The 13,916-nt window shown below is 36.3% G+C and overlaps 1 protein-coding gene and 1 pseudogene across 1 annotated transcript; both read right to left on the bottom strand.

The window, feature by feature from the left end:
* Positions 1 to 2,972: 2,972 nt before the first annotated feature.
* On the bottom strand, positions 2,973 to 3,908 carry LOC123946678 (olfactory receptor 2AP1-like). Its single transcript, XM_046012324.1, has one exon. The coding sequence runs from the start codon at positions 3,906 to 3,908 to the stop codon at positions 2,973 to 2,975; it is 936 nt and encodes a 311-aa protein (XP_045868280.1).
* A 1,050-nt stretch (positions 3,909 to 4,958) lies between these two features.
* On the bottom strand, positions 4,959 to 10,145 carry LOC123946436 (annotated as a pseudogene).
* Positions 10,146 to 13,916: the final 3,771 nt, after the last annotated feature.

The following is a 13,916-nucleotide window of genomic DNA, read 5'->3' as shown; positions in this document are numbered from 1 at the left end:
GAGTAAATTATTCTGATTTTATCTTGTAAAAAAATACATTTCAAAGAGGTATAGGAAGTTAGACCCCTCACATGGCTAATAAGATAGAATTCAAATTCACTTTTTTTTTTTTTAATATTTTATTTATTTGACAGAGAGAAATCACAACTAGGCAGAGAAGCAGACACAGAGAGAGGAGGAAGCAGGCTCCCTGAGGAGCAGAGAGCCCGATGTTGGGCTCGATCCCAGGACCCTGAGATCATGACCTGAGCCGAAGGCAGAGGCTTTAACCCACTGAGCCACCCAGGCGCCCTCAAATTCACTTTTGCTTGATTCCAGAGGTTATGTCTATCCACTACCAGCACTCTCCAATCAGTTGGTAACAAAGAGTGGTTTATGTGCATACCAAAATGGTGATGGCTTCAGTTTTGAGGTTGAGCATAGAGATTGAATAAATAAGAGACTCTCAAGCTGATTCCATTAGCTGGTATTCTAGTTTATCATAGTGCCTTGTCATTTTATATATGTGACATGCCACTTTCAAAACTGGAAAGCTCTGTAGTATAGCAGTTATGTACTTGCAGGACGCTTTTTATAGTTTTACCATATGGCCTTATGGAATCAAATTGTCTTGAAATAGATAATTGATTTTATATGCACAAAATAATCTTCCCCTCTCTCTTGCTGTCTCTTCTGGCTTCCTCTCTCTCTCTTTCAGTCTCTCTTTCTGTCTCTCTCTTTCTCTCTCTCTCTCTCTCTCTCTCTCTCTCTCACACACACACACACACACACACACACACACACACACACATCTTTCTCTCTATATTTCAATAATTTTCTATTCTTTTCCTTTTTTTTTCCTTTTGGTAAAAGGATTTCCATAAATCATATGTGAGTCCATAAATCACAATTAGCCAATTACTCCATCCTCCAAATATCCCAAATAATTTCTCTAGTGGCCCACTGTAACAGGAAACAAACTGGGAAGGGAAATCCTAGAAGAATAACTCAGCCTGGCCAAGTTGAAACATTAAAAGCCTCTAGAGATATATTGCCAGAATGCCTAAAGAAACTTTTGAAGTTCATTATTTTGACTTTGGTACTGGTTTCAGAGGTGTGTAAATGTATCAAATCTCAAGTTATAAACTTTATTGGATGCACTTTATTTTGCATAAATTGTAAGTTGCATAAAATTGTAAAAATAAAGAAACAAGACAAAGAAAACCAAAACAAAACAGCAACAAAATCTGTAAACCAGCCTGAACTCAACTCAGATTCTAATTAATTTGACTCAATTATTAGTCCCTCTTATTCCTTTGGTTGTCATGACTCCTCTACCTGATTAACATTTTTTTCTATCTTCTGCAGATTTTCATCTACTTCAGCATAATATTCCTAGATTTTTGGTTGGTTGGTGTGTTGATTTACATTTGTATTTTACTTAAATCAGGGATTAATGGAATTTTATCCATTTTAAAAATAATTACCTCTGGCAAAGAGTGTTCAGCTACATATTATTGTTTGATCTTCTTTTGAAATTGAACCACCACCATAATGTGACTTAATGTTTTGGGGGACTATGATTGATGCACTACTGATGATGTAGAAAACAAATAATCAAGGGAACTAATGAGTCAGTTATCCATCAATCTAAAAAACTAAAAAAGTATCAAACTTACTCACTTGTTAACATCAGCTATGTCTCTGGCATTCAGGTGTTTTTTTCAATGAAATTATGGCAAGGTGTATATGACGTAACAAGTTCTACATTTTCAATCATCTTTCTCCTCCATGGTTTCCCAAGGCTCTCTTTTAGTATCTCTGCAACTTAGTAGATTTTGCATTACTAGATGGATGAGTAAAGACTTCAAGAGTACAAACTTAACTATATGCTTTAATGAAAGTTTGTTAATATCTCTAGGACTCAATTTTCTTCATCTGTACATTGAAGAGATTAAAGTAGAAACATCTGTATCTTCTTTATTTTTTTGGGGGGGGGCTTCTTTACATTTTAAAATTACCCATACTATGAGTCTGGCCCACGCTTCCTGAAAAATTAATATAGACAAGAAATGTTCAGAAAATAAGAGCTTGTGATGGACAATTCTGCCTGAGGATATGAGATTATCAAAATTTAAAGTTTAGTATGAAATTTAAAAAGAATATGATTTAAGCTTACAAAACTATTAACACCATTGATACCATTAATATAGCTTTATTCCATATGCTTCTAAAAGAGAACCAGAACAATGACCAGGCACAACACTAAATTTGTATGAATTTACTATAATGATATAGTGCTAATTAACCTAAATTAGAATCATTCTTTTACCTCTTTCCTGAATTCACTCGAGTTTAAAGGGTGTATAAATCATTATTAATCATTTTCCTATCAGTTAGAAAACAAACATATATTGATTTTCCCTTCTTCAGAATTTTCTTTATCTCAAACGTTGAGTAGCCTAAGTTCTCAGTAACTGATTATTGTGGAAACACTAAATTTAAATCTGAATAATATAACTTGAAAATTAACTTTATGTTAATTCACTAATCTATTAATTAAGCTGGTATTAGCAAACTAAAGTAGATTTCCTCTGGGTGTATATTTGATTATTCAATTACCAAATACAGAGATTGAACACCATATGGCATTGGATTAGATAAGAACAGCTTTGTTGTAAAAAACACACCATTAGAAGTCATATTCACAATTCTCCCAAATCTTTTCTTTAAAAGTAAGGTACAAATAAAGAAACGTAGCACAAAAGTGTTAGAGGACACAAACACACATATACATACTTACAGGCCTCTAAGATTTTAAGAAATAAAGTGATGGCACAACAGGTTTCATTAAATAAGTAGTTTTACTGTTTTGGTGTTCAATGAACAGTATTGATAATATGTAACAAACACTTTAATGTTATAATAATGTACATCTACAGTCTTTCAAACCTTTATTTATTATTTATTATTGTTATGAACCTCAGTTAGTTTCACCTTGAAAACACTGTAATCTTGCTGACCATATCTTTGAAGGCTATTTTCACTTGCTTGTTCCTTAGGGTATAGATGAAAGGGTTCAACAGAGGGGCAACTGAGGTATTTAAGACAGCCACTCCCTTATTAAAAGTTTCTGCATCCTCAACAGAAGGATTTATGTACATAAAGATACAACTTCCATAAGAAAGTGAGACCACAATCATGTGAGAGAAACACGTAGAAAAAGCTTTTTTTCTTTGTTGAACAGAGGGCATTCTCAGAATTGTCCTGATTATGTACATGTAGGAAAGAATCACTAATACCAAGGTGAAGAGGAGGGTAATTCCACCAGAGATAAACTCTATCATTTCTATGAAATGTGTGTCTGAACAGGACAGATGCAACAACACAGTATAGTCACAGCAATAGTGATTGATGACGTTGGATGCACAGAAAGGCAGCTGAAGAGTCATTATATGTGGCACAATGACAACCAAAAAACCAGAGAACCAGGAACACAGGACAAGCTGAATGCAGAGTCTCCTGCTCATTATAGTTGTATAATGTAGGGGTTTACAAATGGCAACGTAGCGATCATAGGACATGGCAGCTAAAAGATAAAATTCAGTTGCTCCCAGAAGAATGGCAAAAAAGTACTGAGTGAAACAACCAGCAAAGGAGATAGTCTTATCTCCAGTTCCAATATTGACTAGCATTTTGGGGACAAAGACAGAGGAAAAAGATATTTCCAAAACAGAAAAATTCCGGAGGAAGAAATACATAGGAGTCTGGAGTCGATAATCCAGCAGGGTCAGAATGATGATACTCAAGTTTCCCATGATGCTTAAGACATAAGTTAGCAGCAGAAAAAGGAAAAGCACAGCTTGAAGTTCAGCATCATTTGTCAGTCCAAGGAGAATGAATTCTACTACTGATGTCTGGTTTCGCATCACTAACTTCAGACAAATTAAGACAGAAAATAATAATGACATGAAGTGATTAACACATTTTCTTATTTTACTTTATAATTAACAAAGGCCTTGCTTCTTAGGAACATTTTCAATTGCTCTCACCATTTTTTTTCATTAATTTATCTTTTCCTTCCTAATCTTTCTGTTTTGTTTTTCCTCTAAGTTATTATGAGTACATGTGTATACTATGTATATGTGTATATATATTATGTGTCTATGCATATAGACAAATCTAAAACAAATTTAGAGGGTAGATTTTATTTGATTAAATAGATTTCTTAAATCAGCCTTTTAACGCTCAGTTTATTAGCAAATAAAGTAAATATAAATTAAGGTATGAACTACAGAATTAAAACTGAACTTGGTTGTTTTCTTTTTGTTGTTTTATATTTTTTTCTTCTTTCAATTTTCTCATTTAGAATAATAATTCTGTGCACCTACGGAAGCTCTAAGCTTAGAATGATTTTTCTCTTTTTTATGATTCTAAAATCTGTCTTAGCAATTCTGTGCAGTTGCTATCTTATTGCACTACACTATATGTTATTTAAAAGGACACTGACAAGGGGCACCATCTGGTGTTAACTTTAACTGTAGCTTCCTTCTCCTCCCCCCAAAGACCTTTGACCAAGACTTCTCCATCGTGAAGACTGAAAGGGTCCAGTGATATTCTGGCAGCAGCCCCATTATTCCATGGAAGTAGAAGAAGGAGCTTAGGCTGCCTTCGATTCTCCCACACTATGCAAACTGCAAACGGTTCTGAAATTAGAACATATACTCCTATACTAAAAAAACTTAGGGACATGGAGAGTCAGCTAGAATAGAGGAAAGGAAAGTCCTAGGTGGGTGGGGAAGTAGGGCGGCCGATTGAAGAGCCAAGCTGCTTTTAATTAAACAAACTCAGACTGCCAACACAGTAGAACTGCTCAATTCACCTTCCAAATCAGAACAGGACTAACAAGCTCAGGCTTGGGTTTTCTAGTATGCACAGTAGATGAGCTGCTGGTGAGGGGAAGCTCACAAGCAGGATCTCTACTCCTGCACACACAACATGCCCAGCAGCTGAATAGCTGCAAATGCCAGGGCTACCCAGATAATAGGCATCATGACTTCTAGTAACCTCTTCACAACTAGAGCCCCACATCCCTTAGCATAGAGGTCAGAGGAGTGGGCCAGACTGCCATTACTGCCATTACAGCCATTACAGCTGCCGGGGGTCTCTCTGCTGCAGCTAAGAGGGACATTCTGGTTTTTGGTCTCTTTGAACCAGTCTGTACTTTCCCAGCCTGACTAGTGAATTCCACAACAGTGCAGCTGTCTCTGTACATAACCAAGAGCCTGGTTAGCACCGACAGGTTTGGTTCTATTGTAGGTCTTACACACTTTCTGAGTGTTGCGATCAACCTCACTTTCCACCTTTGCTCTGTAAACACATCCCAAGACACTACAACAACTTCTGTGACAAAAACCAAGCATAGGATGATGACAAACACGGCAAGTCCACAGTGGCTTTCTCGGATTGTGGCACAGCAGCCAATTAGGTCAATAATGAAAAGCAGGGCTCCTATAGCTATGATCACTACCACAGGGAAGAGAGTATACACATTTTCAAAGAAATGGTCACAGTCATCATAAGTGATAAAGACATAGGCTCCCACATAGTGTAAAATGCCACCTGCCCTCCAGAAGATAAGGTTGAGAAACACCAGCACAGTCTTGGAGGAGTGACACTGTACTGGCCCATGATGCTGTGGCTGCTGGGTCCCTGCTCTGCCAGAGGGCTGTGCTCACCTAGTAAGGTGGCAATGGCTGGCCAGGGCAGCTCCCTGCACCCAGTACCCTCCTTGCAGTAGCAGAACCCTGGCTCCAGGCCTGATGATTTTTCCTTTAATTCTTCTCCTTCATCTTTTTTTTAAATAAAGATTTTATTTATTTATTTGAGAATGACAGAGTGAGCCAGTGAGAGATAGAAAGTAGGAGCAAGGAGAGAGGGAGAAGCAGATTCCCTGCTGAGCAGGGAGCCTGAGGCAGGACTCCATACCCAGACCCTGGGATCACCACCTGAGCTGAAGGGAAATGCTTAACCAACTCGGCCACCCAGGCACCCCTTTCCTTAATTCTTTTTTTTTTTTTTTTTTTTTTTTTTTCCATTTTATTTATTTTTTCAGCGTAACAGTATTCATTCTTTTTGCACAACACCCAGTGCTCCATGCAAAACGTGCCCTCCCCATTACCATAAGAGACTATGGACTCTGAAAAACAACCTGAGGGTTTTGAAGGGTCAGGGGTGGGAGGTTGGGGGAACAGGTGGTGGGTAATGGGGAGGGCACCTTTCCTTAATTCTTAATGAAGTGTTAGGAATTCTGGCAAGACTATATGCTGTGGTGTGTGTGGTGAATTGTGTAAGAGAGATGAAACACAGACCTGTACCCCCGGAACATTATATGTTAATTTAAAAAATCTAAAAGACAAAAAAAGTGTTAGGAATTCATATTACTTGTAGTTCTTTGATCATGGCAATGGCTCAATAAATGCTATCACCATTTAATGTAGATATGTGGATTAGTCAACACTTGGCAAAACATTAAATCATAATAATCTCACTGATTGTGCTTTTTTGCTGTATGCAAGAACTGCCCATCCACAAATTACGGTTCTTTAAATGTCAGCTCAAGCTCAGCTCTTCATACAATTGTATCTAACAATTGCAATCAACCATAACTGATTCTCCTCTTCTTTATTATAATTTACCACAACATAACACTTGGTCATAAAGTCAAATTATTTTCCAGTTATATCAAGTATATACACTTTATCTGTCCAGCTTTAACATAAATAAGTTACCCATAAGAATAAGGTACATCTTTTATACAGAGTCCAGAAAATTGTACAGATTTGGTAAAAATTTTAATGTAAAATATTTTTTGACTTTTTTTTAGAGGCATAGCCCTACGTTATTAAAGGCTATGGTTTTTATGCAAACAAAAGTTCCAATTAAGCTTATCCATACAGCTCTTAAGAATATTCCCTTAATATTTTTCATCATCAGACACAAAGAAATACTATTAGGAATGCTTTTGTCTACTCAAAAAATAAAATTCTTTTCATATTAACTATTATTTTACTACATATGTTGACATATTTTCATATCATACTATGTAATAAGTTAGTAATAGTCATGCATAAAATATTCTTATCAAGAGGAAAGCTCCAGAAGGAATAAGTTAATAATAGCCACACATCATATATTCTTATCAAGGTGAAAACCCCAGAAGTATTTAATACAACAAAAGAGCAGTTTTGTCAACTTAGGAAGACTTTTTGTCTAGAATTATATCCCGAAAATTTCAGGGTTCCTAACATAACTTCAATCAATTTGTGCTTTTGTAGATGATTTTTTCTTTTGTTAAATACCTCTATATAAATACATTTTTAAAGCAAAATATGCTATGCACTTATCAGTATTATTAAAAATTCTGTTTTGTTAATGACAATTAGAATAATGTATTAAGAATGTAAATTTAAGTATTAGCTGAAATAATGGCTAGCTATGTTTGAAAGTATTATCTTGACTACTTCATATTGAGTACAGAAAATAAATATAGGAAATAAAAATTATGCACAAATGAGCTTTACAATATTTTATATGCAGAAAATATTAGGGCACACCTTTCCACTATGACAAAACAGCTCATTACATTGAAATATTGCCAAAAGTTGAAATAAATTTGGGGTGTGAAAATTGATAATGATATTCTGTTTCTACATGAAAATAGCTAGTGTCAGATAATTTGGAGATATTGTTGTTAATCTTCCAGTTTGAGATCCTAGCTATTAAGACTGAAGATTATAACTTAGAAAGTACTCAAGCAATTACATTCACTAAAGACCATTAAAACCCTGAAATTTCCATTGTTTAAACAATCATTTTTTTAATAAAAGAAGACTTCGTAAATGATTCCTACATAATAGAAATACTTTATTGATTAAATAGACAAGTCCAAAAATGAGATCAAAAACATTTATGTAGTAGTGACATCATTTTCTACTAAATAAAAGATGAAAAAAATGAGAACTTTTATATAAGAAAAAAAATTTATATCAACCAAATTTCTTTCAGCAGAACAAAAATGATAACCTTTTATAATAAAGATAAGTGCTATTACCAGAAAAATAATATATATACCATATGTGATCAAATAATAAATGATCAAATAATAAATTTGACCCAAACAGGATGTATTTACTCAAAAGATTTACTGCTAAGAAACTGTTTCTTTTCTTAAAAAAAAAAAAAAAGTTTTATTTGTACTTAAAAGGATGTGGAAAAGCTTTCCCAACTTTCCCTGGATATCAATACCTTCTCCTAAAGTAAACTAATCTCTACAATGAATTGTATATAACTTTCATATTTAACCTCTGCTTCCTTCTGTGGTGGACCTCTTTGCTAGTTTAAGAAGCACTTAGGAGGAAAGTTGAATTTGTTGTCATTGAATCCATGACTGATGGGAATGGGCATTGCCGAAAAACAGAAGAAAGTGTGATTTGATTTACTTTAAGTTCTATTCTGTGAGTGTGGTGTAACATTTTCTGCCTGAAAATAGGTACATATCCTGAACTTTCATATTGTGAAATTTTTTACCTGTCTTGCTTAGACCAATCAACATTTTATTTAAAAATAATATGTGCACAGTTGTGTTAACAAGCAAACATGAAAGGTAACAGACAAAACTATAAAGAGACTTTACATCTGTAGTTCAATGCAACCATTACCAACCCTCTCCTACCTCAAACAGGTGAATAGGTTCTGCCTTAGTTTCAAATGAGCTCCTTCCATGGCTAAATCAGAGAACATAAAGGTTTAGGACCCACTGGGAAATGGTCCCTGGGTCATCAGAATTTGTCTGCTTCAAAATTCTCAGGAATGGTGGCACCTGTGTGGCTCAGTGGGTTAAAGCCTCTGCCTTTGGCTCAGGTCATGGTCCTAGGGTCCTGGGATCGAGCCCTCCGTCCGACTCTCCGCTCAGTGGGGAGACTTCTTCCTCCTCTCTCTGCCTGCCTCTCTGCCTTGTGATCTCTGTCTGTCAAATGAACAAATTAAAAAAAATCTAAAAAAAAAAAAAAATACTCAGGAATGCCTGGCTTTCTGTCACAACAAACATAGGTCAGACTAACAGGTAAAAAGAAGGAAACAAAGGGGAGCCTGTGTGGCTCAGTGGGTTAAAGCCTCTGCCTTTGCCTCAGGTCATGATCCTAGGACCCTGGGATGGAGCCCTGCATTGGGCTCTCTGCTCAGCAGGGAGCCTGCTTCCCTCTCTCTCTGCCTGCCTCTCTGCCTACTTGTGATCTCTGTCTGTCAAATAAATAAATAAAATCTTTTAAAAAAAGAAGAAGAAACAAAGAGCATATAAGCAGATTGAAATTCCCCGCCAAGCCTTTCTTGTCATTCCGTTGCTCTTAGAATTTATCTATCACTATTTTTCTTATTCATTTTGGTTTATATGAATGGGTCTTTTGCTATTTCTTTGTCACCTATGCCCACTTAAAGTCAACTCAAAGCTCATTCAAAATCAACACAAAGACTTTGCAATGGCTGTTCTTTCTCTAGACATCACATGACTAACTCCCTCATGTCACTGAGATCTCAGAACTGGGCATTTCTCAAGAGAAGTTTCCCTGATCATACTATCAAGATAACCACTACTCAATCATTGTCTAACTCTTAACTGGCTTGATATTTTATGCATAATAGATTTTTATTGTTGTTCACACCACTCTTAGACTTTGTTCTTTCTTTATTTGCTATGTGTTTGTCGTCTAGCATCCTCACTAAACTGTAAGCTCCACTAAATGAAGGACTTTATGTACTATCTTCTCTGTATGCCTGTGCAAGTTTTTGTTAACTATATATATATATATATATATATATATATATATATGTATGTATGTAATCCCTACAAGAAGGACACACAGCATGATATCTTTGCTGAGTAAATATTTGTTGAGAATTGATTTAAGCCAAATTAGATGTCTAAATTAGTTTTATTGAGGTATAGTTGACTTATAATATAATAAACATGTTTAAAATATATAGTTTGATAAGTTTTGAGATATTTCATAGCCCATGAAAACTTCACCACTATCAAGAAACTAAATATACTCACCAATCTTAAAATTTTCACATACGCCTTTTAATCCTTGCCTTGCAACCGACACCATACTCTCACACAGTAGTTAAGTTCACTGGGAAAGGATTCATTAGCTTTGCAACCGTGTGGGTGTTTTCCAAAAGAAGAAGGAATAAAGGGCCTATTTTTTTAACCAACTGCCACTCTAATTTCTCCAAAAGCATTATAAACAAAAAGCTATTCAGATATTCTATTTCCTTTGTGTATTTTCAACAAATACTCATCATAGCATTACCATTTTTTCTGTAGTTTTAAAACATAGCATACAGCAAATGTTATTTATAACGATTCTTTTTTTTTCTTAAAGATTTTATTTATCCATTTGACAGAGATCACAAGTAGGCAGAGAGGCAGGCAGAGAGAGAGGAGGAAGCAGGCTCCCTGCTGAGCAGAGAGCCCCATGCGGGACTCGATCCCAGGTTCTGGGATCATGCCCTGAGCCGAAGGCAGAGGCTTTAACCCACTGAGCCACCCAGGTGCCCCTATAACGATTCTTTTTTAAAATAGCTATTCTTAATCACTTTTTTTTTTTGTCATAAACCTCAGTGAAGGGCTGTGGTAACCATATTGCTGTCCTAGGGCTTCCATAACAAATTACCCCAAACTGGTGACTTAAAACCACAGAAATTCATTCTTTCACAGTTCAGGAAGCCAGAAGGCTGGTGGGTCTGAGGAAACAAAACTGTTGCATGCTTTTCTTCTTGGTTCTGGTGCTGGCCAACAAGCTTTAGTACTCCTGGCTTGCAGATGCATCTCTCCATCTTTGGCCTCCATCTTGACATGGCTGTCAGTCCTGTGGATCTGTCTCTGAATCTCATCTTAAATAATGACCCTAGTCAGGGATGCTTGGGTGGCTCAGTTGGTTAAGTGGCGGCCTTCGGCTCAGGTCATGATCCCAGCATCCTGGGATCGAGTCCCACTTTGGGCTCCTTGCTCCGCTGGGAGCCTGCTTCTCCCTCTGCCTCTGCCTGCCATGCTGTCTGCCTGTGCTTGCTCTCTCCCTCTCTCTCTCTCTCTGACAAATAAATAAATAAATAAAATAATGACCCTAGTCATTGGATTTATGGCCCACCCCAATCTAGCATAACTTTACCATCACTGTAATTACATGTGTAAATTCCCTGTTTTCAAATAAAGTCATATTCACACGTATCTGTTATTAGGAGCTCGACTTATCCCTGGGATGACACAATTCCATTCACAACAGTGATCATATATATTGTATGGAATATGCTGAAGAGAAATCAAATACCTTGAGAATCATTAAAAACATAAGCCTGTAGTTAAAAAACAAAGCAAAACAAATAAAAGTCCTATCTATAAACAAGCGTATAAGAAAAAGAGAAAATGCCAGTTAACATGCAAACAGCTTCCTTTACTTTCTTTTGGCCCTTTGCTGTCTGTGTTCCCTTGCTAAACACAAGGCATGATTCTTTTTCAACTTAAAGTTAAGCTCCTTTTGCAAACTTGTCCATGAAAAATCCTACCCCATCTGCTAACCACTTTGCCGTTTATAATCTATACATTACTATTTATTGTTGTCAAATTTTTGTTTCATATAATTTTAGAATTTGTTCCTTTATGGATGACCAAAGTGACTCTCAGAGAGTTTCTATCTTGATCAAAATCAATAAGATAGTTAATGAAAGAGCCAGAAATAGCACCTAGATTTTTTTTTAAAGATTTTATTTATTTATTTATTTATTTATTTATTTATTTATTTATTTATTATTTATTTGACAGAGAGAGATCACAAGAGAGGCAGGCAGAAAGAAAGGAAGGGAAGCAGGCTCTCTGCTCAGCAGAGAGCCCGATGAGGGACTCAATCCCAGGACCCTGAGATCATGACCTGAGCTAAAGGCAGCAGCTTAACCCACTGAGCCACTCAGGCACCCCAGAACCTAGATTTTTATTTTTATTTTCAGATTTCACTAATTTTTCTTTTTCCCATTTTATTGAGATAAAATTGACATATAGCACCATACAAGCCAATGGTATAAGTATATTGTCTTGACATATGTATATTACAAAATGATTACCATGTAAGTTTAGTTAATATCCATTACCTCATATAGTTACAAAAATTTTTCCTATGTGATAAGAAGCTTTAGGATGTACTCTCTTAGAAACTCTCAAATTGGGGCGCCTGGGTGACTCAGTGGGTTAAAGACTATGCCTTCAGCTTGGTCATGATCCCAGGGTCTTGGGATCAAGCCCCACATTGGGCTCTCTGCTCAGAGGGAAGCCTGCTTCCCATATTCTACCTCTGCCTGCCACTCTGCCTACTTGTGATCTCTGTCTGTCAAATAAATAAATAAAATCTAAAAAAAGAGAGAGAGAAAGAGAAGAAACTCTCAAATTTACCCTACACTGGCATTAACTGTAGTCATGTTGTACATTGTACATTATACATTGTATGTTGCATCCACGGTACTTATTTATCTTATAACTGAAAGTTTTTACCTTTTGGCCAATTTTGTGCATTCCCTTCCAATACACCTTGTCTCTGGTAACCACAAATCTGATCTCTTTTTTAATGAGTGTTTTTTAGATTCCACATATAAGTGAGATCATACATTACTTGCCTGACTTATTTTACTTAGCATAATGTCCTCAGGGTCCATCCATGTTATCATAAATGGCAAGATTTCCTTCTTTTTGATGGATAAATAGTATTCTATTGCATATATGTGTTGTAAATATATATATATATACATATTTTTTTAAATTTATTTCTTTTTTTCAGCGTAACAGTATTCATTGTTTTTACACAACACCCAGTGCTCCACACAATATGTGCCCTCCCTACTACCCACCACCTGTTCCCCCAACCTCCCACCCCCGACCTTTCAAAACCCTCAGGTTGTTTTTCAGAGTCCATAGTCTCTTATGGTTCTCCTCCCCTTCCGATTTTTTTTTTTATAAACATATAATGTATTTTTATCCCCAGGGGTACAGGTCTGTGAATCGCCAGGTTTACACACTTCACAGCACTCACGATAGCACATACCCTCCCCAATGTCCATAACCCCCTCCCCCTCTCCCAACCCCACCTCCCCCCAGCAACCCCCAGTTTGTTTTGTGAGATTGAGAGTCATTTATGGTTTGTCTCCCTCCCAATCCCATCTTGTTTCATTTATTCTTCTCCTATCCCCCTAACCCCCATGTTGCATCTCCATGTCCTCATATCAGGGAGATCATATGACAGTTGTCTTTCTCTGATTGACTTATTTCACTAAGCATGATACCCTCTAGTTCCATCCACGTCATCGGAAATGGCAAGATTTCATTTCTTTTGATGGCTGCATAGTATCCCATTGTGTATATATACCACATCTTCAGCAATTGCACTACTGGGCATTTACCCTAAAGATACAAATGCAGTGATCCGAATGTTTATAGCAGCAATGTCTACAATAGCCAAACTATGGAAAGAACCTAGATGTCCATCAACAGATGAATGGATAAATATATTTTACATTGTAAATAATACTTCAATGAATATGGGTGTGCATATATCTCCTTGACATAGTGATTTCATTTCCTTCGGATACATACCAGAAGTGGAATTGCTAGGTCATACCATAGTTCTCACTTTTTTTTTTTTTTTTTTTTTTTTTTTTTTGAGGGACCATTATACTACATGTCCTATAGTGGCTATTCCATTTTACATTCCTACCAAGAGTGCACTAATGTTCCCTTTTTTCCACATCTTCCCCACTGTTTGTTATCTCTTGTCCTTTTGATGATAGCCATTCACTCCAACAAGTCCAAGGTGATATTTCATTGTGGTTTTAATTTT

Source organism: Meles meles, chromosome 7 (assembly GCF_922984935.1).
Source record: "Meles meles chromosome 7, mMelMel3.1 paternal haplotype, whole genome shotgun sequence".
NCBI classification, from domain to species: Eukaryota; Metazoa; Chordata; class Mammalia; order Carnivora; family Mustelidae; genus Meles; species Meles meles.
Note: the sequence above shows the minus strand (reverse complement) of the source record. Positions and strands in the feature narration are given on the sequence as shown.

Excerpts from the sequence above, each read along its gene's own strand:
- LOC123946678 (XM_046012324.1), bottom strand. The coding sequence starts at position 3,908 with ATGCGAAACCAGACATCAGTAGTAGAATTCATTCTCCTTGGACTGACA.